General features: G+C 39.9%; 1 protein-coding gene across 1 annotated transcript in view; it reads right to left on the reverse strand.

Moving 5' to 3' along the window:
• The window catches only part of Slc17a6 (solute carrier family 17 member 6), a 38,514-nt gene extending 32,868 nt beyond the window's left edge, over positions 1–5,646 (reverse strand). Inside the window, exons 1-3 of the mRNA XM_026384114.2 lie at positions 5,561–5,646; positions 2,636–2,888; positions 966–1,084 (exon numbers count right to left, since the gene is read on the reverse strand). Coding sequence (XP_026239899.1) covers positions 966–1,084; positions 2,636–2,888; positions 5,561–5,646 — 458 coding nt within the window. The remainder of the gene's footprint in view (positions 1–965; positions 1,085–2,635; positions 2,889–5,560) is intronic.
• Between the last annotated feature and the right edge of the window lie 21,506 nt (positions 5,647–27,152).

The following is a 27,152-nucleotide window of genomic DNA, read 5'->3' on the forward strand; positions in this document are numbered from 1 at the left end:
GGGCCAGAGTACAGAAGAAGGCTGGATTGTGATTAGGAAGGCGGTCTATTGTCTTCTTCCTCTAAAATGTGAATTCCAGCAAGACCTGGAAGGGTGTGTGCATTTTTGTGTTCTTTGTCAGCACAACAATTCAGACTAAAGAAATTTAGCCTTGATTATCAAAATATACACAATAAAGCAAATGAAGCTGCCTCTCACCCTCGGGTGGCCGGGCTGTGCTCCTTGACATCCCCACCCATCAGTCCTTCTGCGGCAGGTTTTGCAGATGCTTCCGGGTAACTCCTGGAAGCTAGCGCTAGGACCCCGTCTGCAGCTACCACCACTGAGCTGGAGGCCCGAGGGCGCAGCTGAGGGCTCTCCTCACTCCCGCCCCTAAGCAGCCAAGCTCATTAACAGGTGGACTCGCGCCCCGGGCGCGGGAAACCCCACCTGCTTTGATAGAGACCAGTCGATTTCGATTTCTTCAGACACAAAGCATCGTCTAGGCATGCCCCAGGGCCAAGCATTCCTCGAGGCCTGCAGGGGGTCAGCGCTGCAGAGATCTGGGACTGATGTTTTTTTTTTTTTTTAAACTCGTGGGACGCACGGGTAAAAGCACCACACTTGACGACCCTCCACACCCACTTTGCACACCGGGGATCACGCTGTCTTGGCGGGGGAGGCGGGGGGGGGAGGCGAAGGGTGGGATGGCGGTTCCTGTTTGGCTACAACTCCTATTCTGTCCACCCTTTCTCGAAAAGCCAGTTCTGTCACCGAAGTGGGCAAATTTGCCCGCGGTCGCCTCAGAGACCCTAAATCTTTTTGACTCTGGAAAAAGACAAAAGTTCGTGTAGCCCTTTGTGCGTTGGTCCAGGCACCAAAAGACTCCCCCCACCCCACCCCCCGGAGTTCCTAAAGCCCACTGGGTTATCTTCGAAGGTTACAAACACCAAGCCCCTGAGCTGCAGCCCAGCCAGGCGCATTACCTGTTGGCTGCCAGCCGAGACGCGATGTATCCGCCCGGAATCTGGGTGATAATGTAGCCCCAAAAAAAGGAACCATGGATCATTCCCACGGTTTCTGGGTCCCAGTTGAATTTGGCTTTCTAGAAAGGTAGAGCGGGGAAAGGGGAGGGAAGAGAAAGAGTAGAGTTAGTGTTGAAAATTCACTTTCAGGGATTTGCAGGCCAAACCAGCCCTCACCTCTGCGGGACATTTCCTTTAGTCTGAAGGTGTCCTGACTTAATTTTCGTTTCCTTACAAAATTGCTTCGTCTAATTAAAGAAAGTGCTTATTAACGAAATATATCTCCATGAAAACAGTGTATCTGGGCTCCCTAGCTTTGCTTCCCCTCCCCATCAGGCAGGTGGGAATGCTTCAGTGAGTGGGGAATCTCTATTGTCCCAGTAAATTGGAAATTCAGACTCCCAGGGAAAAGTCTGGTTAGCGGGCGATAGAGACTCCTGGCAAGGGTATTTTTGTCCCTGGCTGTGCACCAATGAGGGTGCAGTAATGACTTCGGAGAATGGAACACAACCCTCTTGATCCAAATAGGGAAACTAAGTAAAAGGAAAGGGTAAGACTTCAGGGGTTAAGAGAAAGGGTGTCTCTCCCAAATCGGAAGGGTTCCCAAGCAGGAAGGTCTTAGAGCCATTTGCCCTTGAGTTTTCTGTTTTGTTTTGGGGATGGGGGGGGGGGTCAGTGGAGAGGAAGCTATTATTAAAGGGTGTGGATGAGAGATATATCTGAAGGTCCAGGCCTAACTCCACCCAGGCCGTCCTGGAAAGCCCCAGAAGGTGAATCTCAAAGGATACTGAGGTGACATATCTGCCTTCGCCGCTGTAAGAGAGCAGCTATCATGTCCAGAAAACTGGGGACCTTTTTTCTCCCTTTAATGAAATTTTGAAACCAAACGGGTTTTGTAGGGGTTTCTGGACTCCCCAGACCCCAGTAATGCTCATGCTTTCCACCCACGGAGCATTCCTCAATTTCTCCTCCCAATCCTTTTGCAACCCGGTTATGGTCAGGCTACATAAGTCCCGAAACAAAAGGAATTAGGGGGACTTCTGTGACCTTGGACTGACCCTCCCATCTCTAGGCGCCTCCACCTAAGACAAACATTATAAGACTCCGGAGTGGTCGCCCTGTGGATCCAGAACTCGCTGTGCTGCAGATCCTTTCCAAATCAGGGAGGTAGACCTTCCTAGAGGGCCCCTACCCAACCTGCCGATACGCACACAGCTGATTTGACTTGTTTTGTTTCATTTTGATATTAAAAATGTTTGGGCGGGATCTGGGGGAAGAAGGGGGAAATTATAACTAATATGCTACTCTCTCCCTCCAAGGAAAAGGAAAATACTTCTTTTTAGACTTAGAAGGCATTGTAAGTCACCAACTCGTATAAAGCCACTCTTCACAAAAAACCTAGTGAGCTGGACGCTATTTTGCAGACGAAGAAGGGAAGGCCCAGATAAAGACAGGAAGAGATAAAGAGATAGGGAACACTATTGCGATCCATTCTACAATAGCAGGACTTGAAAGGAACTTAGAAAGCATCCCTGCCTTCCTCTTTCGGTGAGGGGATAACAGGATTCAGTTGATGTGGTTCTGAGAGGCCACAAGGCCAGCGAGCTCTGGGGGACTCCGCTGTCGCCCACCTCCTTGATGACTTTGCCCCCGCGGTGGATGGTGCTGTTGTTGACCATGTCCACAATGGCCACGCCCAAGTTGCAGCGAATGCCAAAGGAGATGCAGAAGCCCAGGCCGCTCATGATCGCGATGATGTAGCGGCGCGGCAGGCCAAAGCACGTGCAGTCGCACAGCGGCGCCTTCTTCTCAGGCACCTCCAGAGGCTTCCCATCCTCGGTCAGCTCGATGGTCTCCCCGGTCTCCTGTTTCTTCTCCAGCACCCTGCGCGTCAGAGTAGTGGGAAGCAAGGACGCCGGGTTAAGCACCCAGGATGCAGGCCCAGTCGCATTTTCCAGGACCCTTTGGGACTGGGATCAGGGGTACTGACACCGTTCCTCCCTCGAGCTCCAGGGCCTTCTGCGTTCTCTAACATTTTATCAGTCCCCCTCCCCACTGCCGCGTGGCTTGCATTTTAATACCTTCGGGGCCTAAAACAGAGACTCCCCACGCTTTCGGGATCCCCCCTTCAGTTCCTCCATTCAGGCATGCGTCATTGGAACCAGACTTTATTTGGGGTCTGCAGCTTGTGGGAAGGGGCTAGCAGAGCCGCGTGTCGTGGTCACCTCTGTGGACTTCTCCCCACCCGCCCCCATCTCCCCGTTCCGCAGTGCTTTACTCTAGCAACTGCGGGTCTTACTCATTCACCCAACCTCCCGCGGGCTCCCTGGCTGCGGACCCGCACGCCCGCAACCTCGCAACCCGCTCGCTGTCAGCCAAGTTGAAGCTTTCTGGGTTGAGCACGCCTGGATCCCGCCCCTCAGCTGAGCCCACCCTCACTCCCTACCGGGGCAGAAGGCCTGCGGCCACTCCAACAAGGGCCCAAATCCTGTCTGTGTCAAGCACTTTACTTCCCTCTCCTCCAGCTCCAGGGTGCCAGTTAAATACTTACTTCTCTGTTAAGCATCTTTGTTTTATTTTATTTTTATTCGAGTTGGAAACAAAGGCCTCCGTGCATATGGCTGACACCTGAGCTTTCTACTGCTAGAACATGAATAATTAATTATTCACAATCTTGCGTCATTACTATCTCGGTTACAAACACCGAAAAATATCAGGGGCCCATTTCCAAAGACGGAAAATGTGACCTCCAAATATACAAAGGCGCCCCCAGAACCACTGTCCCACACCAAGGTGAAAGATCTTACTTTTTTAAAAAAATTACTATTCATAAGATTTCGCTTGTTTTATTCAATTCCTTTCGGGCTTTCGCCCTTGGGGGAAGCGGGAAAAGAAAGGGAAGAGAAAGCCGAGTGATGGAATGGATTTACTAAAAGATGGTACTATTGTTCTAATCCAACATGTCCATGAAATTTATATTTAAAAAAAAAAAAAACGAGTGTGAAAAGTAACAACATTGTATCCCCCTGAGATAGTTTTCGGTATTTAAATCAAGTCTTTTCGTTTACAACTGGAAAATATTCTCCCAATTTACTACGGAATTAATTTTTAATCTGGGATCTTTTAAATAACACATGCACATTTGTGTTATTTTCACCCACGCGAGTGAACCCAATGAAAATTTTAGATCAATACCAAGAATGCATACTTGGTATAAAGCTGCCCCCAGATCTGAGGTCACCAGAACAGAATATCAGACTTTCAAATTCTATAGACTATCACCTGGATAATAGGTCATAAAGGTATTTACAGGTACGTTAAAGCTGATCCATCAAGTCTGATTCCAATGTTAGGAAACATTCAATTTATTTATTCGAGGGGAAAAATCATCAATGTGATATTTTATATGTTCATAAATGCAAATCTGAACTCTCGGCATCTAAACTCCCCCACCTGATGGCAGTTGGGCTGGGAAAGAGCAGTCCTTTTTAGGGGAGCTGCGGGACTGCAGGGCCCTTGCGGTATGTGCTGCCGCATAGGTGCATGATGGTGTGTACAGGAAGCCCACCAGAACCGAAGAGATTTGCAAAACTGGGAGGAGCATGGGTCATTTTCTTGACATCTCCTATATTTTATAAATGCTTCAAATTTCCCAAATGTGAAAAATTAGTGCTTAGAATCGTTTATCCTTCTGTGTCTGCTCTCTCTTGTTGATTTTTCTCATATTATTAACAAAAAGATGCATTCATATAACATCTGAAAAGATTTAAGTTGTGCAATTTACAGCATCATTAGTACAGTGGCTACAAGGAGTATTAAAATTTTTAAAAAAACCAATTCTAGTACTTTCAAAGTAAATTCACTGATTATTATTATTGTTACTCATGCAAACACTAGGGCATTTACCATGAAAGAAATAGACATATAGAAGAGGGTAAATGATTAAAAATACATATACATTATTGCTGGTTCAGAGAGAAGAACTACTTTAGTTATCAATTATTGATACATTTTTATTCCTTTCCATTCAATACAAAAGGAAGATCCCATGGGGAATTTCTACTATGGTCTCGAAGCTGAGACCTTAATTTCTTTTTGCCACTAGTCTTCGGAATTTCTTGGTTAATTTTTTAGAGTGTTGTACTTTGATATTCATTTGACTGTATCAAAGGAATCTAATTTGAGGTATTTATAAGCACCAAAAGGAAAGCTCTTTGAACAGGAACTGGTCATTTTCACATGCAAATGGGATAAGTACTGGGTTGTAAAGGATGAAAATTTGCAGATACCAACACAAATCTCTCTCTCTCTCTCTCTCTCTCTCTCTCTCTCTCTCTCTCTCTCACACACACACACACACACACACACACAGGTTCATTTAGTGTAACATTCTTGCATTAATAAGCAGGTTTCCAGAGCAGCCTTGTTCCAGCAATGAGCAACAAAAAGATTTTCTGATCATATTACAGTCTGTCTAAGCATCCAAGGTTTATGGAAATTGCCCTGCAGATTTTTTTTTTCCCCCATGGCGAGCCCGCGGGTTTGCTTTCTCTTACCTGTAGATCTGGCCAAGGGATTTTCCAGCAAAATTCTTTAGTTCCTCTTTTCCTGGGGCCAAAATCCTTTGTTTTACCGACTCCATTCTTGCAAAGACTGGTGTTCGGTTTTGCCAGGTTTAAACAGCGATTACTATGAAAGGAGAGGGTTGCGCATATTGTCTTAATCGCTTAAGGTAGTTGTGGGCTTTTTCTTCTCAGCGGAATGGTATTGGTGTGCCTCCAGCAAAGAGTGCGAGTGAGAGAGGGGAGGGAGAGTGAGAATGAGAATACAACAGAATAGCCGCATGCAACCCACGGGTTTCCTAATAGGAGAGTTGGTAGACACAATCAGAAAGTCTCATTGGAAGAGAAGGATCCGGTGGCAAAGGGCACAAGCAGTGCCCTGGTATTTGGGCGGGTGCAGATGAGTCCTTGTCCTGGAAATCAGTTCACTGAAAAACAATGTACATTCCCGGTTTTGAAAGCTTACTGCAGTCAAGTCCGCTGGCTTTTAAACAGAGGGGCTGTAAATGTCGCAGAACCCTTGTTTAAGGGCAAAAATCAAAAGAATACTACTTTTTAAAATGGTGTCTTTGCCGTAAGGAGCCCAGCACTTTGAAAACTCATGGGAGCATCTCAGGTCTCAGGTGAGCAATGCCGCTAGTTTTTCCTCCCTTCCCTTGGTCTCCTCCCATCACGCCGGCGTAACTCGGCTCTGCGGTAGTGTCGAATTAAGATGGAGAAGGTCTGCTGCTCTTTGAGGACGAGAGTAAATAATAAAAACAATTATGATTTGGGCAGCGTCAGGGATGAATTTTTTTCAGAACAGCTGACAGCGCCCGTCTGGGCGGTTCTGGACAGAATGGTTCAGCACCACGGACAGAGTTTCAGAAAAGGGGCCGCTTCTTTTGGCTACCCGGGTTATCAACTTTCTAGGGGAGCTGGGCGGATCGCCTTGACCAAGGACCATTCTGAGGCTCTTCAGGAACGGATGCTATGGAAACCAAGGGAAAATGTCATCATCTCCAGAGTTTGCAGGAAGAATGTTGTATTTGGGTCTGCAAGGGAAGAAGACTTTATTTTAAAAATGACAAATTACTTCCAGTGCTACGTTTTGCCCAGCACGACGATGATGCCAGCTCTGACAGTACTGCAGGGAAGGAAGATTGCAAGATATTTCACTTAGGTTTGCGATATTCCTGAGCACCTGGATTTCTTAAAACATAAAATATCTGAATACAAAATGCATAATTATATCATCTGTGTGTTTGATTTAATCCCTGAAAAGAAAAGTAAGGTAGTCTGGTAGATAGAAATTGAGAGACAGAAAGAGACAGAAATAAGGGGGAGGGGGCGGAGAAAGGGAAAGGAGGCAAAAAAAATAAAAAAGCTATAATGTCAGAGCACTAGAGAAAATAAAAGACAGAAAAATTAATATAAATTCCTTAGAATTTTAAGCATCTATAATTAATTTTTCAATACATTACTGAAATGAATCTACTAATGAAATCTGTACCTATACCTGTGGTTGTTAAAAAGTATATAATTTGTAAAGCCAGCTTTAGCAATGGAAAGGCACTAGGCAACTCAGTGAGACTCTGACTCTAAATAAAATACAAAATAGTGCTGAGGATGTGGCTTGGTGATCAAGTGCCCCTCAGTTTAATCCCCTGTATCCCCCAAATACACACATACACACACACACACACACACACACACACACATATATATTTGTATATATATATACACACACATACATATATACATATATGTATATGTATATATATAATTTGAAAATGTTTTAAGATTTATTTTAATATACTTCAATTCTGTTGAAATCTTTCCTCCCTTTGAGCCGCTTTCTCTTAAAGCAAACTTTTGGAGAGGTATCCCTGTAAGATTTTTTAAGATTTTCATCTATAAGTATAACATCAATTAATTTATTTCATTAAGCAAAGCCAGAAAACTGTACAAAATTAATATGAATTATTAATGCCTTTCACATGAATCACAAACCCACAAACCTCTTAGATGCAATTCAGGCGAATGCTTATAAAACAGCTTGGCCTTGAACCACATTCTCAAGGTCAAAACATTAAATGTTATTTAAGCCAAGAGGGGGAGTAGATTTTAGTTAAAGACCATGGTCCTAAATCTTCAACTACATGAACCTAAATATAGAATCATGTAAGAATATTCCCTGAATAGTGTAAATGATATAGTGGATAGATTTGATGAACAGATAATTGGAAAAATTCACAAGTTTTCAAAAACACTATTATTAAATTTGATAGTTGCCAAATTATATTCCACTATGAATTATGGTAAGAAAGAATAATAGAAGCATAGTTTCTTTTAAATTTTGATAAACATATATTAAATTATACACCTCTAATAAAACAGTGAATAAATATTTCAGTGAATCCTAGAATGCCTTAAAATATTATCTACTTCCAAAGAATATCAGGTATGAGAAAAAAAATCATTAAACTTGCCCCTTAAAAACAAAATCTCAAGTTACTCAGGACTTGCCTCAACCAGGTGCTTTAAAATATATCCATGGTAAGTCTTTAATGACTCATCCAATAAATTTATTTCATTTAGAAATACATATGATTTTGAAATTCTGAAAATTATGCAAAATGAAAGCTATGACAAATGTTTGTGAAGCTGATATTGTTATATAAAAACCATACTCTTAAGAATTCCTGCCTATATTTCAACCTCAGTGACTAGAAATCTGAACCACCAGAAAACTTGATGGCCACATCTATCTACCTCTATCTATCTATCTATCTATCTATCTATCTATCTATCTATCTATCTCAAAAAGACCAAGCAAAATAAATCCAGCATTAAAATATTATTTCTATAGTAAAATAATTACATTATTTTCACCTACACTGAAATAAATATTATCTGGCCTTCTCCTTCAATCTCTTGATAGCAGTTTGAGTGCCTGGCCTTCTCCTTCATTCTCTTGATAGCAGTTTGAGTGCCTGAACCAAAATAATTGCTAATATTGATTTATCCATTCTAAGAATATTCATTGAGTGCCAAGAACTACACTAGGTCTGGGAATACCCCCATGAGAGACTGTACAAGCTACATGGGAGACAGACAGATATGGTTACAAATAATTATAGGTAAAATGAGGCAAGTTTAATACTCAGCTTATGTGTGGAAGTAAACACAAAAGATCTCAGAAGGTAATGTTCCCTTGTCTGTCTTAATATTTTAAAAGAAATTTAGACCTATGAAGATGATGGCAGCCCTGTGGAACTGGGCAGGCAAGAGGGGTGGTAGCAGTTGAAAAGCATAAACAAGGGGGAAATGTATGTAGAGAATTATAAGAATTGTTGTTGGACCACCTGAGGTTGAACAATGTCATGGGGTTATTTTTAAATAATAGCTGTTCCCAATATGTGAGATGTATACCCATATACCATTCACTCACCCAACAGATTTTCTTCATAAATGGTCCCAAATTTCAAACACTGAACATAGACTTTTGCGACCCTGATAAATTAATTGGATTTATCTTTAGGAAAAGACATGTTAGCAATTATACATATGGTATTAATTCGGGTGGATAAAAAAGAAATTACTTTCTTTAGACCCTCTCCTTTATCACAAATACTTTATATTCAATTTTAGCAGTGCTTCAAATCCCATGATTACACCAACCTTTCCTCTGGGAGAACTGTCCCTCCTCCCAAGAAGGTTTCATTGAGTATAACAAACCTGCATAGCATATTACAGTTTATGAATGGCTTTTATTTTCATTCTGACATCACTTATTCCTCATAATTTTTAAACTAAATTAAAAAAAGGTTTTTAGCTGTCTATGAACCTTTATTTTATTTTTTTATATGCAGTGCTGAGAATTGAACCTAGTGTCTCACACATGCTAAGCAAGTGCTCTGCCACTGAGCCACAACCTCAGCCCTAAAATGGTTTTCTTCCCATTTTAAGGAGGAGGAAAGTGAGATTTAAGAATTGCTGGAAGTCACACACCTGATTATAAGCATGAGTGGCAGCCATTTCTCACAGTTTAAGGTGTTATTGAAACAGAGTTTCTGACTCAATAGGTATAGGGTGGGGCTCAATATTCAGCATTCTCATAAGTTTTCAGGACTTCTAGCCCCCTTGGACCACATTTTTATTGGCAACAATGGAGTCTTATAGTAGGTGATCTCTATTATACATTCCATTTGTAAAATTCTATAAATTTTTCATTATTCACTCATGAAAACTTATTTTCCTTTGTTTCTTCCAAACTAATATTTTTAATAATATTTGAACTGGATTGTTATTAATAAATTGAAATAAAAAACAAAAATATATACCTGTTTCCTTTGAAAGTTCTTTTATATAAAGAGTAAACTTATTACTGTGTGTATTTTACTATTAGTAGATGTTGAGCTTTATATTAAAAATTTAAATAATAATATGGATATTTTTAAATATTTACATGAAATATAAGCCAACTGCAATGAAAAAAATGTCTACGTTTATTTACATCCCTGGGTAAAGAAATACTTTCCAGAGATTGAAATGTCTTGCAAATGTCGCCCTCTGGTGGAAAAATATATTAATATTTTAGAAACAATTGTGCTCCTTAATTGTGTTATTTAAATTACTTTTCTAATATTTGTTAAATTCAAATATATACCTAAAATATGAAGTCATTTTGGAAGCAATTTACTGTAATTAGTATTAAATTTGGAAATAAGTCGATTGCCTGATAATCCTTCAGTTAACCCAAAAGTTACCACTATAAGAACACTTCATTTTATCAAGGTATAGGATTGGTATGATAATAGCATAGGGAAAGATGGTTAGTTTCTAACCCCATAGTTATATTTTGATGATTTTTAAAATAGTTTAAAATATTAATATAAATTGATGTTTTCCTCCCAATCACCAAATGTATACACATATATCTATATATAAAATTAATATTAATTAAAGGTATATAAATATATTTTAAAGGGATATATAAGGTTATCCATAAATCATTTACAGGGTAGGGTGTTTTACAAAAATTTTAATTTAAACTACCTTAACATAACTAATTTTGAGGTTATCCTGAATGCAGCACTTTCTGTTTTATCTCAACAAATATTCACTCAGTAGCTATTTCACCTACTATGGGCTAGTCCCCCTTTTGAGAGTGAACATTCCCAAAAGGAAAATGACTTTTAAAATCTTTTTACAGTATGGCTTTATTTGACTTTGTATTCCTAAGTAAATGTTCACTTTAATAATTGCACAAATCTTTCAGGTTTAGGCTATACAAATAAGCTCTAGGATTCATCTGTGACTTTTTTCTTATCGAAGGTTTTTAAGTAGAAAATTTTTAGTTCAGCTTTATTTGATTTTACTTTGCAGTGTTATCCTCAGAGACATTTTGAAGAAATTATCATTGTACAGTTTCTTAAGAGCCAGAAATAGAATAACTTAGTTTATCTTAAGAACCACCTGTGTACATAACCTAATACTCTGCACTGCCATATTTATTGCCCCAGTATTGAATGTCTTTCATTTTCTTTGTTATTTGTCTGGTTAAAAAAAAAAAACAGAAGCAGGAATTTTTTAATAAGTGTACAGTGTTTCCTTCAGTATATGTCTTAATATTGAAAATATATATATATATGAAATACATCTTTTTTGTGAGCATTTACCCTGTATTTACAATTTATAATTAGGAAGAATTATATATCTTATTTCAGCCCTTTCTGTACTCAAGAGAAGAATAACTTTATTCATCATGCAACATTATGCCTTGTGAAAATCCAAGTTTTAAAGTGACTGGAAACAACTGCTAGAAATAATAATAGTAATACTTTTCTAATGCCAGAAAATGAAATTCTACATTTGAATTCCATACTCTACATGTGGATTGATGTAGTAAATTACAGAAGGACTTTGAAATAATTGGTTTCTTTAAACTCTCAAAAAATATTTTCCTAAAGTAAAAGGCTTGTTGTATAAAGGAAGGCTGGGGGAGATTTTAAGAATAGAAAAGCAGCGCAACTTATAAGGAAATAAAATACATCCTTCAAAGATGAAGGAGACAAATGCAGAGATAATCATAACTTGTGGCTCTTTAAAAATAACCAAATAGATTGAACAATAAATAATATGTGATCTTTTTCCTCCCAATCACCAAATGTATGTTTATCTCTATACCTAAAATTAGTATTAATTAAATGTATATAAATATATTTTAGAGGCATATAAAAGGTTATCCATAAATCACTTACAGGGCAGGTTGTATTTTATATACAATGGAATCTTACCTATTCGTAATGTTTCTCTCTCTGGGTTCCATACAGATCCTATTTTGCTTTGACCATCTGGGTTACTAACTCTCTTCCTTTGGGTACCATATGCTTGTCATACAGAGTGTGGAATGCAATCTTCCTTGAATGAAGGTATATAATACTATTGAAAGTTCCTACTTGGTTGTCAACATCCTGAGATTTTGTTTAACTTCACATTGTTTGCTAAATTACTTAAGCTATCGCAGGCAGAGGAGGGGGGCATTTCTACAGCGTAGGATATTTAGACGGGTATTCTTCAAAGCTGTGATTGTGTGGACCACTGAATTGGCTGCCCTGATGAAGGACTGAAGTGGTCATTGAAGAATGGCTCTTTGGAGGACACTGTATTGGAGATAGCACTCTTTTAAATCTGCATTGAATCCCATTCTTGGATAAGAGAACATTAAAGCACAAAGGAATGCAGATAAGATCTCAGATTTGAAAATATTCATTAAATGTTTTCAGTTTGTTGATTAATTGCTTGATTAAGGGTAACTGAAGAGAAAATGGCCAAGAAAAAAGATGGACTGAAAAATCTAACAGAGCCAGGAAATGGGGGAAAGTCACATTGTTTTCTCCTTTTGTTCTCCCCTGAAGTGACTTTATCTGATCCCCAAACTCTAATTCCAAACTTAAGGCTGATGAGTCCCAAACTTTTTGTATATTCAGCCAATACCTGTCCTCTAGACACCAGACTTAGATACGTCAACCTTCTTAACATTTCCACCTGAAGGTCCAGCCTAACACATTCAAAACAGAACTCTTAATTTTCACCTCACCCACAACCTGTTTATCCCTTAGTCTTCAGTCTCATTAAATAGTTTTATCATCCACAAGCTTGGAGAGGCCAGAAACTTAGAAATTCTTCTTGATATACTTTTATCTATCATTTTCTATTTTCTAACCATCAAAAGTATTTGTTAAGTCCATTTCTATTGATGTCATTGTGCCCCAAGCCATCATCATCTCTTACAAGGACTATGGCAAGAGTGTCTCAACTCATCTATGGTGGACACAGCTTCCTTGAAATTACTTCAATATCCAAATGGAGATAGGTTATGATAGAAAGGCATCCATTATATGTTCATCACTGACTCAGGGACATCACAAACTCTAATGGACTCCCAGACCCATAGAAATAAAATTTGGATTTTTCATTACTTTGACTGATTTGTGATGTGATTTTCTCATCAGCACACAAATGGTTAGAGTTAAGACTACCTCTTGAAATACTAGTATTGAAAAACACATCAAGGTCACTCAGTTCAACTACTACATGGTACCAAACGGGAAACTAAGATGCAAATTCATGGCTTGCATGAATTCACCTGTTTAATTAATTATATATACAATGTTTCTTTCCCAAGTCCACTCATATGCAATCTAATAGACTATAGGCATAATACTCCTTCAAACCTCTTTCATGACTCTAATTTCTATAAGCTAAGCTTTTGATAAGAATCAAGTAGCAGAGAGTTCACAGGGATACCTTGATTAGTACTGGAAGACATGCACTAAGGTATGGATTAAGTGTGGAACATATTCTCTAATAGTCAACTCTTGCAGAGAGTTGACATCCTTTGGTTAAAATGAAGCCATTCCACTGCTCAAACATCACTATAGTTAAGTGCCCTCATGGGTCAAGATTTCCTTTAGAAAACATCTCTGGTCCCACACTACACTGAACAAATATGAGGTGAGGGCCTCAGTTTTCTGCTATAGAAAAAAAGCTATGGTCATTTTAGCTTAAGCATGTTCAAATCATCACTATCTCAGGCATAAATATAGAACATCCACTGAATATCTAATACTAAACAGATAAATCCTGCAAGATAAACTTATCACAAAACTTACAAATGTGCAAGTAAATGAATTAACTTTCTGCTTGGAGAGGAAGACTATGAGCTGATTAAATATTGGTAGGCATCTACTGAAAGTGAGAAGTTTTATTTTGACAGGTTATTTTATGCCATTTCCCACAAATTTGTTTATGGCATAAATAATGATCCCACTAGGTCCCAACTTACGCATGTATATAATAGTTCAGCAATAATGCTTATGACATAACGATGTTGAAGAAGTAGCTGAGATAATTCATGTAAAGGTCTTAGCATATTTAACAATACACATTAATACCTTATCTTAAAAGGGTTAATTTTATATTAAAATCACTCAGTTAATGACAATAAAATATTGTCATCAGTACATAGAAGTTTGAGGTGAGGAATGGAACTGTATCCAATTCATGCTACAAATGTCTAGGCATAGAAACAAGCTCTAGTCAAAGTCAAGATAGTGCAAAACATTTATCACCAATTCAGCAATCTTGGGGTGATGAAATTGAATAAGATATCATCCTTGCTTTTGGTGTCCTTCCATCTAGAAGAAGGATAATGAATTCCTAAGTAGAGGTCTTTCTCCTAAGAGAGAGTTTTCTTAAGTAGATTGGATATTGACCATACAGTCAATGAATTAACAAACATTGGTCACAACAGGCTTTTCACTGGGGCTTCATCCCTCTGAAAAGATGGGAGTCTCTAGGACCAGAGCACCAGGACCCACCATGGTGTGAGTGATGCATCCTTTGCCCACTCTTTCATACTCATGTCCTTTTGTTGACTTTGTGATAGGAATTGTGACACCAGAAAAATTAGAAGCTCAAGTCCAAAGACAATTGGGATTTGGAAGACTCACAGGTATGTGGCTTGTGAGGCAAATGAGATATTTTTACTTGATCAAGTAATTTGACATTTTGGCTTGCAATGAAATACTCTGATAGCTACAAATCATCATGATTATTGAAATCCCTAGAGGAAAACTGTGTTATTTGTGAGTCTCAATCACCCTAACCTCAACCCCTTTTTATCTTTAATGGAATTGATAAAATACATTTTCTTGGGAACTCAATTATCTCTTGATAGCATATTAGAGTGTAGGAACTGACAATGCAGGAGCTGTTACACGTGAGGAACACAGAACATGGGATGGAAACCCAAAATGATTCTGCCTGGGGAAGCAGGGGTGGAGAGAGGGAGTGTTAGGCTATGGAAAGAGGTGACATTTGAGCAGGAGATAGAAGTACACATCCCCAAGCAGATGGGATGGGAAAGGGAATAACTGGAATGTACAAAATATGAAGAAGCATAAGCATGTGTTACATGCAGGGGATAGAGATTGGCACAGTCGGTAACCCTTGCAGGACCAGTGAGACTGAGTGTGTAGCAGGTACTGTGCCAGGAAATGGCCACTGTCTGTGAGGAGCAGAGAGGACTTGGAAAGGCAAGCTGGATCCAGGAAGTTGGCTGGAAGGCCTGTGTATCATTGCTCTGGAGTGGCCATTTATTTCTACAGACAGTATGGAGGTCACTTATAGTTTTCAAGCACAGGAATATGGTGATGTGATCCATGCAGGGAAAAAAAAAAAAAAAAGATGTACACAGAATTGTAGAAGACATTCGGTCGTCCAGGCTGGAGGAGTTGGGAGACAGCAGAGAGTAGTGATATGTCATTTGAAGGAGCCCCATTGACATATCTGGCCCTATTTCCTTGTACTCACAGATCTAATTCCCCAGCTTCTCAACTATTCTGGTCATCACCTGATTTGCAAGGAATTAAAATAAAAACACCCCAAAATCTAAATTGGACTTTTCCTAGAGCTGAAATTACTTTAGCAGAGATAATGGCTCCTCTTAGTTTGCAGGGTCTCATCTTCTCTTCCAAAGGATAAAAATAGAAAAGAGATTAATATCCTAGGGATGAATCTGAAAAAGGATTCCCATTCCCTCCTTGTAGGGTGACAAATTTAAAGGGCCCTGGGATCTAAAATCGGCCTGAGTAATGCTCTCAGCCCTCTGGCTTGCTGCACTTTTATTTATTTATTTATTTATTTATTTATTTATTTATTTATTATTATTATTTTTTTTTTTTTAGTTGAGCCAATGAAGACATAGCCACATGCTCTTTTATAGGTCAGGTCATCCTTACTCAGTAGGTTCACTCTGTTGTCCTTAATAGATGCACTCCTAATCATTTCTAATATTACTTCAGTTTAACTGAGGGCAGAGATGGAGAAAGAGAGAAAGAGAGAAGAAGGGGAACCTAGATTAGTTTTTGCTTCAAAATCAACTCAGTCTCTAATGAAGATGTCTGTTCTATTAGCGTCATTCCCTGGGCATTCCTGGAACAGGAGCATTTTCTTCCCACTCCTGGGAATGCTCTTCTGTCTAGAATTACAGCCCACATGTGCTGCTGCCTGCTTTGCTAGATCCTGCCCACTAGAGGCTCAGCCAGTATCACCACCCAGGAGCCCCTGACTGGAGGCTCTAAGGAGCTTTTAGGCTTATGTTGGTTGGGTGAGCTAACTAATGCTCTCTAGAAATAATGAAACTTTGCTGCTATGACTCACCTGAAAATCTCCCCCAAGCCCTCTTAGCACTGGATCCATGAATATTAATATGAGGTGGGGCTCTGGACCATTCAGTCTTAGTAGTTGTGTAAATGAGAAAACCCTAGCACTCACCAAGGTCCTGTGGGAGGCTGTGGGGTGGGGGGATGGCAGCTCTGGTTCCTTGGTGCCACAGACAATAAGGCACATATGTGCATCCTTTAAGTCTCCTTTCCATCTTTTCTGAAATTGCTGATGAAAGCACAAGTTGTAATTGTTGTCTCAGAAACATGATTTTTTTTTTTTTAAGAAAAGAAGCCCAATCTCGTCTGAGATATTACTATTATTTTATCATGCTTGCCTGAAGGACTATAGACACTGGAAGATTGGCCATGACTTTACCAGATATTGTAGCTAGGAGATGGGTAGATACATGGGTCTTCAGTCAACCATTATCTCTGTTTTTTATAGATATTTAGAATTTCCCATATGAAAATTAGCATCAAAGCTTATGGGTAAGATGCACATGATTCATAGGGCCAGGAGATTTTAAGTGGTGGCCTCAGGGGTTTCCAGACCCACAGCTATCTAAAGGGCTCCCTGTGTCCATTCTGGGATCCATGTCCAAAGGACACATCTGATTGTACCCCTACTATTCTCTAGGGCAGGGCCAAGGACATGGAACTCTGCCTTCTCATTTTTCTCCTTCTACTATAGGCTCTGCCCTCTGCACTTCCACTGCACCAATCATGTTTGTAGTTTTTCACCCCATCATCCTCCCTCCTACCTCAGGGCCCTGGTTTGTGCTGTTTCCTCTTCCAGAATGTTCTTCCGCCACTGTCAGTCACACTCAAGCAACTCCATCTTCTTCCATTTATACTTCCTAATTACTCCCCCAGTGTGGTAGTAAGAAGAATGGCCTCCAAAGATGTTCACATCCCAATCCCCTGAATCTATGAATATGTTATCTATCATGACAAAAAGGGGCTTTGCAGATGTGATAAGATCAAGAGATAAGGAGACATCTTGAGTCACCTGGGTGGGCCCCATGTTATCACAGAGTCTTTATAAGAATAAGGCAGGAAAGGAGAGGGATAGCTGGGTAGTTTGCTGTTTTTAAGTCCTTCTGGGGATTGGCTAACTTCAAATGGTTACCATTTGACCCAGCTATCCCTCTCTTCTCCTCAGACTATACTACGTACCCAAAGGACCTAAAAACAGCATACTTCAGGGACACAGCCACATCAATGTCTATAGCAGCACAATTCACAATAGCTAAATTGTGGAACCAACCTAGATGCCCTTCAGTGGATGAATGGATAAAAAAAAATGTGGCATATATACAGAATGGAATATTACTTATCCAAATGGATGGCATTGGAGAAGATAATGCTGGATGAAGTTAGCCAATCCCCAAAAAACAAATGCCTAATGTCTTCTCTGATATAAGGAGGCTGACTCATAGTGGGGTAGGGATGGGGAACATGGGAGGAATAGATGAATTCTACATAGGGAATAGGGGTGGGAGGGAAAGGGAGGAGGCAGGGGATTAGCAAGGATGGTGGAATGTGATAGACATCATTATCCAAAGTACATGTATGAAGACATGAATTAGGTGTCAACATACTTTATATACAGAGATATGAAAAATTGTTGTATATATGTGTAATAAGAATTCTAATGCATTCTGCTGTCATTTATTTTTTTAAATCAATTAAAAAAGAAAAAAAAGAATAAGACAGGAGAGTCAGTCATAAGGGATGTGACAATGGAAGCAAAGGTCCCATCAGCAGGATTTACAGCTTTGGGGATGGAAGGAGACCATGAGCCCATTGGGTTATTGGGCAGATCAAGTGAAATGATCAGGTTGCCAGACAGAGGAGCCACTTAGACTACACATTTCTTCGACTACCCCATTCTCCATGTTCCTGGAAAAAGAGGGAAGGACTGAAAGAATTTGTTTTTACTGGGCCCTGATCTGTAGCCCAGGAGGGGCCTCCAGCCCCATTAATATCCCTCCTATGATTTAGAACCCTCTCTATCCAAGGCCTCTGTTATCTGAGTTTATTATCTAATTTTACAACAATTAGTTTATAAAAGCATTTAAAGAACATATGCCCAAACCCATTATCAGAGTATGTAATAAAGAAAGAGAAAAAATTCCCTTTGTGTGCTTTTGTAATTTGTGTGTTTGATATTTTATTAAAACACTTTAAATGCTTTCTTACTTTAGTCAATGGCTCTGTGTGTAGGACTTTATCTGTTTAAACTGTTAATAATTCAGATTTATTTTTCTAAGGTTCCCCCCACTTACATGCATACTAATATTTTTATTTTGCATCTAATGGAATTATAGTTGTTTTCAAAACTACCACTACTATTTTGTAACTTTATTTTCTACTTAACTGTACATTGTGGACATAGAGGATAGTGGTACATACAGATATTATTTATCCATTTTTAGAACTACATCCATTTAAAAGCATGCCTGTGCCACAACTTAGCTAACCAATCCCCTATTGATGGACATTTACATTGTTTTTAAATTTTTAGAGTTATAAATCATGCTGAAATGACCCTGGTCATTTGTATGTTTGTACCCATAGAATAAACTTCTAGACACAGAGTTGCTGAGTAGAAAGAATAAACATTTAAAGTGTTGGTAGAGTCTAAAAGTTCCCTTTAAAATTAAAAAAAAATAGTGTTTTCCAAAGGATAAGAAAATCAAACATTGTTTAATTCTAGTCAGTTGTTCTGGTCTTCTGGAGGTAGCCTGGGATCTCTCAGGTTGGTTAAAAAAAAGCCCATAAATTAGTGTGAGAAAAGAGGTAAAGAAAGATGTGCAGCCAGGCATGGTGGTGCACATTTACAATCTCAGGAACTTGGGAGATTGAGGCAGGAGGATCACAAGTTTGAGGCCAGCCTCAGAAATTTAGTGAGATTCTAAGCAACTCAGCAAGACCATGTCTCAAAATAAAAAAAAAAAAAAAAAAAAAAAAATAGGTGGCGAGTGGGTGTGTGAGGGTATATCAGTGGTAAATTTTTTCCCCTGGTTCAATTCCCAGCATCATAAGAAAGGGAGAGAGAGAGAGAGAGAGAGAGAGAGAGAGAGAGAGAGAGAGAGAGAGAGAGAGAGGCAGACAGATAGCCAAAGACAGATTCAGAGACACAGAGCAAGCTAGACTTCCTTGACATGACCAAAGCCCCAAACGCTTGACCAGGCAGAACTTCCCCACTGTGCAATTCAGTGCTGTCCAGGTCAGGTCCCAGCTCCATTGCACCATCTGCCAGGTCCAGAGGAAACATCCCACTCACAGTGTGCAGAGTGAGTCTTGTTGGTAGTCCCCTCCAATCCTCACAATAAGCCTGGAAGAGATGCCAAGGGGAGACTGGCCTAGACAGGAAGCTGAGGCTCAGAGCCCTGGAGTGGCACGCTCAGGGTCAACACAGGCCTTGCCACTGTCTCCCTCAGGGAGTGTCTCTGTCCAGTTCCTGTGTGGGGGTATGTGTGCGGGGTCTGGAGTGCCCTGGGTGGAGGCAGCAGGCTGAGCTTGGGGTCAGGGTGCTGCCACCTAGTGCAGATGTGGGCTCCTCCTCAGATAGGGCTGCATTTCTGTGGCTGCTCTGGGCGGTGGGGTGTACCTACTGCCTCAGGGCCAGGTGAGGGGACCCTGGGCTAGGAAAGGGCCTCAGGGACATCACAGAAGCTGGACTGTCTCCCTGTGCCTCCTCCTGCACCATGGTGTCCCTGCTGCACTCCCCAGCAGCTCCCTACATGCCAGCTCAGGGCTTCTCCTCCTCTGACAGGCCTCCGAGCAGGCTGCCACTTGCTACCTCCCCACTCTTCCTGGCTTTAGGTTTTGTGGGTAATAACCACAAGGAGCTGGAAACATCACCAATGTGGGGAAGTAGGAACACTTCTGGAAAATCACAGAATTCTCAGAGTCCCATTTCCCCTCTAAAGGGACAAGATGGAAATTTCCACATCTGAGCTTCTCTTCTTTATTAGTGATCTGCCTGAAGCATGATGATGATTTTGGCTCTCCCTTGCTCCATCACCTTCAGTGGTTCCCCATGGTCCAACAAAGTCCTCATGTGGTCTTCAAGGCCCTCCCTCACCCAGTTCCAGCCTCTCCTGCAGCCTCGCCTCCTCTGCCCTCCAACACCCATCCTCCACAAGTCCTCTGACCTCTGCCCCTCTGTTGGTGCTGTCCTCTATCCTAGAATGCCCAACCCTCTGCTACTGAAGAGCAGAGGATTGCTCAAAGCTTTCAGTCCTTGTGCTCTTGTGGGCCTTCATATTTGTTCAGCAATGTGAGTCTTTGATGCACTGTGGACTCCCTTGCTGCCAGGTCTTTGCCATGCTGTTTCTCATTGCTGGGAACATTCCCTGCTCCCTGTGCCTCCCCCAACTCCTTCTCAGCTCATATAGAACCTTCATTGACTCCCTCTTTAGTGCTCCTAGAACATCCTGTAACTCCCCAGATATTTCTCCTGTTTCCACCAATAGTTTGTGAGCTTCAGGAGGGAGGGACATGTCCATCCTATTCACCCCTGTGTCCCCAGGGCTGGGCATAGAGTAACTGCTCTGTAAATGTTGAATGTACTTAACCTGTATTATTGTCTCACTGGATCCAATCCAACAACCCCTTTCCCACTCATATACGAGGAAATGAGGCCCAAAGAGTCCAAGGCCTGTCTGGGTTCACAGCTAGGAGCAAGGATTGCAAATCCTGGTTCATCTGGCTCCAAATCCCAGGTTGTTCACCTCTACCCTCCATGTCCCCGAGAGCCCAGCAACTGATAAAGATCAGTGGTCGAATCCATTGGTCCTGAACGTGGATTCCTGGATTCAAACATCAGCTCTGCCATTTGCCAGCTGTATGACTCTGGGAAGGCCACTTACTGCCTCGGGGCCTGCCTTTTTTCATCTTTAAAAGAGATAATCATAGTTCTCCACTAGGGTGCTGTGAGCATCAATAAGATGACGTGTCTAAGAGTTCAGTCTAGAGCATGGCACAAAGAGCATGCCCCTTGGAAAGGATCACTTGGACACTTACTCAGACCTAGTTCAAGAAGTTCATCTCATGGGAAAGTCAATGAGAGACAAACGTTAGGGGAGAAGACTTTATTCAATGGCCAAAGAATGGAGAAGAGTGAGTTTTGCTCACAAAGCACCTTCTCAAGTCCAGAGGTTTGAAGGATATGATTACTCATTCGTAGGATAGGAATTATGAGGCAGAGGGATAGGCTAATAGAAGGAGGAATATTCATGTTTTTCTGGGGAATAGGAGGAGATCTTCCAGAAACTCAGATATCACCTCTGAAGGCAGGGACGCCAAGCCTCTCACCCCATTTCAGTCTTCATGAGACATCTGCAGACCCTAAATGCTGGGAAGAACTCTGAGCCTTGGCCTTTCTGCCCCCAGAATAAGTCCTCATGTATGAAGTATTTACCAAGTGAATTGGTTTCAGAGTGTGGATAACTCCTTCTACTCTCTCTTCTGTCATTCACCTATTTACACGTTGATTCATGCACCTGGCAATCACTGAGCTCCCATCTACCAGGCATGGCCATGGGGTAAAGGTATAAAGAAGACCAGGAAGATCTTGCAGGCCCTGCCAGAGAGCTGCCAAACTGCTGTGAAGCTGGGTGCCAGGCTTCTGGCTTGGACACCCTCCACTCTCTGGTTGGGAAGCCCAAGCCAGGAGGGTCCCAGGATGGGGCTAGGTTGCCCATGACATGGGGTCTGAAGGTGCCAGGAACCAGGCAGAGAGGTGAGGATTGTGCTGTCAGTGTGTGCAGAAACATGACCTCGCCCACACACACATAGGTGAGAATTTTTTAATCCTTGGGCTGCCATGCAAAACCTTCTCAAAGTTCCTCTGCTACAGGAAGGGTGTTGTCAATCGGAATCCCTGCTCATCCTCCTCCTGGCAGCAGCACTTTGGTTCCCTGAACCAAGGGTCACCCCACTAAGTCCCAGGGCTCTCTCCCACCCCATGTCCACCTGCAGTGAACATGCTCAGCCGTTAGGATTACTGGATTTGTTTTCTGACTTTAAAGACACTGCCAAACTGATTCCAAATTGATTATTCCATTATATATCTCTATCATACATAGAGTTCTAAAAATTAAAATTTCTAGACACTTGAAATTGCCAACATTTTCCCCTAAATATATGTTGACATTCTATTATGATTTTAATGTTATTTTCTTAACAAAATTGATGTTGGACATTTTTTGATGTACATGTTTGCCACCTGTATGTCATCTTTGTTCATTTTTACTGAATAATTTTTCTTATTGAGTTTTGAAAGTTCTATACATCCTTTGGCTGTAAGTCCTTTATAAGATACATGGTAAAACATATTTTGTACTGCTCTGTGGTTTGTCTTTTAATCATCTCTTTTCAAGAGTAGAAATAGTAAATTTAAATATAGTCTATCAAAACATTTTATAGATCATAAGAAGTTTTTTAAAATTAATTTTATATTCGTGGTTCTACATGGCAGTAGAATGCATTTTGACACATCATATATAAATGGAGTATAACTCCTCAATCTTCTGGTTGTACATGATGTAGAGCTACACAGGTCGAGTAATCATACAGGTCATGTGATCATATATGCACGTAAGATAACAATGTGTCATTTGGGTCCTTGCCAGTGGGAAGTGGAAATGAATGGCAGGCTGGTTGGCCCTTTTGATGTACTTTTGCCCCGATTGTTGGGCCTTCTCAGGCAGCAGAGGCTCACAGGGCAAGGGGAATGTGCAAAGGTCAGGCTCACTGGGGCTCCCATTTAGGAGGACAGGGGAACTGAAAAGATCCACAGGGCATTAGGTGAGGTTTTAACCCTTGGAGACAAAGGCTTCCCCTGGAACATGCATCCTGCCCCCTGGCTTTTCTGGTGCTCCAGTATGAGGTAGGCAGAATTGCTCATCTCATTGAAGGCAGGTAGCAAGGAAAGAGGGAGGAAGGGGCTAGGGACAAGATACAGATAGGAAGGGCATGCCTCCACGGACCCATTCCCTTCAGTCAGGGCCTACCTCTCACAGCCTGCACCTCTGAACATTGCTGCTTTGGGAACCAAGCTTTCACCAGTTGAGAATTCGGGATACAATCCAGATCCAAACCACAACAGACACTGAATATCGTCCAAAAGATTTTTTTCACATCTATTGTGATGCTCATATGTTTTTTTTTCTTTAGCCTGTTGATATGATAAATTACATTGCTTGACTCTTGCATGTTGAACCAACCTTCAGTTCCTATAATAAATACCACTTAGACCTGATATATTGACCTTTTTATATAATCACTGGATTTGATTAATTGATATCTTGTTCAGAATATTTGCAGCTATGAATGATAATAGCCTATAGCTTATTTTCTTGTAATGTCCTTTGTGGTTATATCAGGGCAGTGCTTGTAACATACAATGATTTGGGAAGTAGTCTCTCAGATTCTTTATCCCGAAAGAATTTGTGTGGATTCATGTTATCTGATTCTTGCTCATTGGTAGAATTTGCCAGCAAAGCCGCTTGGTTTCTTTTTGTTTGTTTGTTGTTGTGATATTGGGGTGCTCTACTTCTGAGCTACAACCCCAGCATTGTTTAGTTTTTATTGTGAGCTAGGGTCTTGCTAAGTGACCGAGGCTGGTCTCAAACTTGGCCTCAGCTTCCCCAGTCACTGGCATCACAGAAATGTACCTGGCTTGGGTGTTTATTAGAGGAATTTTAATTACAAGTTTAATTGTTTGAAAAATATACAGAACTGTTCTTGTTATCTAATTGTTCTTAAAGAGGGAGGAAGTGTTGGAAGTTTGTGTCTTTCAGGTGATTTTTTCATTTTGTTTATATTGTTGAATTTATGGTCATAGACTCATTCATAATTGTCCCATATTTTCCTTTTATGGTCACTCTTTCTTTCCTGATGTTTTGTTTTTTGCAGTACTGGGGACTGAACTTAGGGCCTTGAGCATGGTAAGCAAGTGCTCTGCCACTGAGCTGCCTCTCCAGCTCATTCCTGATATTTGTAATTTGTATCTTTCCTCTTTCGTTTTCTTGGTCAATTTTATTGATTTTTTTTTCAATTAATAGCTTCTGATTTTGTTGATTTTTTTTCTCCAATTCTTTTGTTCTGTGTTTCATTGATTTCTGCTTTTATCTTTTTAACCCTTATTGTTGTTTTTGGTTTAATTTTTTTTTTGTAGTGCTGGTGTACTGGCAATGATTTCTCTGTTTGTATTTATCTAAAGTCTTTATCCCTTCTTTTTTGTTAAATTTTTAAAAATAAATTCACATAATAAAATATAGTGGCATTTAGTACATTTAGCACATTGATCATCACCTCTGTCTAGTTCCAAGATATTTTCATCACCTCTAAAGAAAACCTCATACTCATTAAGAAGTCACCTTCCATTTCCTCCCCCTGTAACTCCTGGAAACCTCTAGTCCACTGTCTCTGCATATTTACATCCTATGGGTATTTCATATAAATGGAATCATAAATACCTAATATGTTGTGTATGGCTTCTTTCACAAAGCACAATGTTTTCAAGATACATTCATATTGTAGTAGGTGTCAGTACTTTAATTATTTTTAAGTTTATGTAGTATTCCATTGTACAGATATACCACATTTTGTTTATCCATTTGTCAATTGTTTTCACCTCTCTCCTGTGTATAGCCTTGTTATGGTTTGGATATAAGGTGCTCCATTAAAAGCTTATGTGTTGGACAATGCAGGAATGTGCAGAGGTGAAATGATTAGATTATGAGAGTTATAACCTAATCAGCAGATTAATCTATTTTATGTATTAATAATTTGAATATATTAAGGGTAGTAATTATAGGAACATGAGCCATGGCTAGAGTGGTGATCACTGTGGCATGCCCTTAAGGATTGTATTTGTCTCTGGCTCATTGATTTCTCTCTGTATCCTGGCTCCCAAGAGCTGAGAAGCTTCCTTCCATCACACCATTCTGCCATAGAGACAGCTTGGGCCCAAAGCAATGGAATTGGCCAACTATGAACTGAGACCTCTGAAACTATGAGCCCCAAATAAACATTTGCTTCTCCAAGTTGTTCTTGTTAGGCAATCTGGTTACAGTAATGAAAAACTGACTAACTCAATGATGCATTGAACATTTATCTGCAAACATTTGTTTGAATCCCTTTTGGTTACACCTAAGAGCAGAATTGCTGGCTCATATGGCAATTCTAACTTTTTGAGAAACTATCCAACCAATTCATAGCAACTGCACCATTTTATATTTCTACCAGCAATGTACAGTTTTTTTCCATATATTCACCAATAATTGTTATTTTATGATTTTTTAAAATTATGGGTAACTTAGTAAACAACTTCATGTTATATCTCATTGTGGTTTCAGTTTGCAATTCCTTAGTGTCTAATGATGTTTAGTATCTTTGTATATTTTGTGGATCATTTATATGTCTTCTCTGGAGAAATGTCTATTCAAATTCTTGTTCCTTTTTAAATTAAATTGTTTGTCTATTTGTTCTTGAGTTGTACAAGATGCTATAAATTTCATTCCATTTGACATGTGTATGTGTGTGTGTGTGTGTGTGTATAATATAGATGTATGTAGAGATATAGATAGATATATTCTGGATACTTGGCCTTTATTAGATATATGATTTAAAAACACTTTCTTCCATCTTGTGTTACCTTTTCATTCTCTCAATAACATCCTTTAATGCATAAAACCGTTCAATTTTAGTAACATCTATTTCATCTATTTTTTTCTTTGGTTACCTGTACTTTTGGTGTTATAACTAAGAAATCAACTTCTACTTCAAGGTCTTGATGTTATCTATAATTTATTCTAACAGTTTTATAGTTTTAGATTTTATATTCATTTCTTCAATTAATTTGAGTTAATCATTGCATATGGTACAAAGTAAGGGTTCAACTTCATTCTTTTGCATTTGGATATACAGTATACTTAGTACCATTTATTGAAAGGAACATTATTTTGCCATTGAATGATCTTGCCCCCCTTGTTGAGCATCAATTGACCATCATTGTGAGGGCTTATTCTTTGACTCTCAATTTTATTCCATTGATCTATATATTCATTTTAATGTCAATACTGCCTTGTTTTTATTTCTGTGATTTTGTAGTAACTTTTGAAATTGAGAAGTCTGACTCTTCCAATTTTGTTCTTCTTTTTTTCAAGATTGCTTTGATTATTCAGCATCCCTTGAAATTTGAAAAATCAGCTTTTCCATTTAGCCAAAAATTGACTGGTGGGGTTTTGATAGAGATTGCATTGAATTTGTAGGTCACCTTGGGAGAATTGCCATCTTAATAACATTAAATCTTCTTATCCATGAAAACAAAATGTCTTCATGAATTAAGATCTTAATTTGTTTCAGGAATATTTTGTGCTTTTTCAGTGTATAAGTCTTGTACCCCCTTGATTAAATTTATTCCAAGTATTTCATTCTTATTAATGTTATTACCAATCAAAATCATTTTGTTAATTTCCATTTGGTGGAGGATTCAAGATGGCAGATTAGAAGAAGCCTGCGTTCTTAGTCACTCTATGGATCAAGATTATTGTTTCCCAATGAGGTGAGTGAAAGAAAGATTTCACTAAAACTTAATATTGGATAGCAAAGTGTCTTAGAAACTCAGAAATTTGGGTACATTAAACAAAGAAGAAAAACTACATTAGAACCAAGGTAGTTGTGGCAGCAGCTTTACATATGGAAAAAAAAAAAAGGAGATTTAAAAAGTGGCTTGAACTTAGATGATCCAGAGGCTGCACGGTGCACTGGTGCTTGAAAAATACTCTCTGACTCTCAACTGGTGATGGAGATCTGAGGTGGGAGCCATCTTAAAGGAGTCATAGCTGCAGTTG

This window comes from Urocitellus parryii, chromosome 4 (assembly GCF_045843805.1).
Source record: "Urocitellus parryii isolate mUroPar1 chromosome 4, mUroPar1.hap1, whole genome shotgun sequence".
Classification (NCBI taxonomy): Eukaryota; Metazoa; Chordata; class Mammalia; order Rodentia; family Sciuridae; genus Urocitellus; species Urocitellus parryii.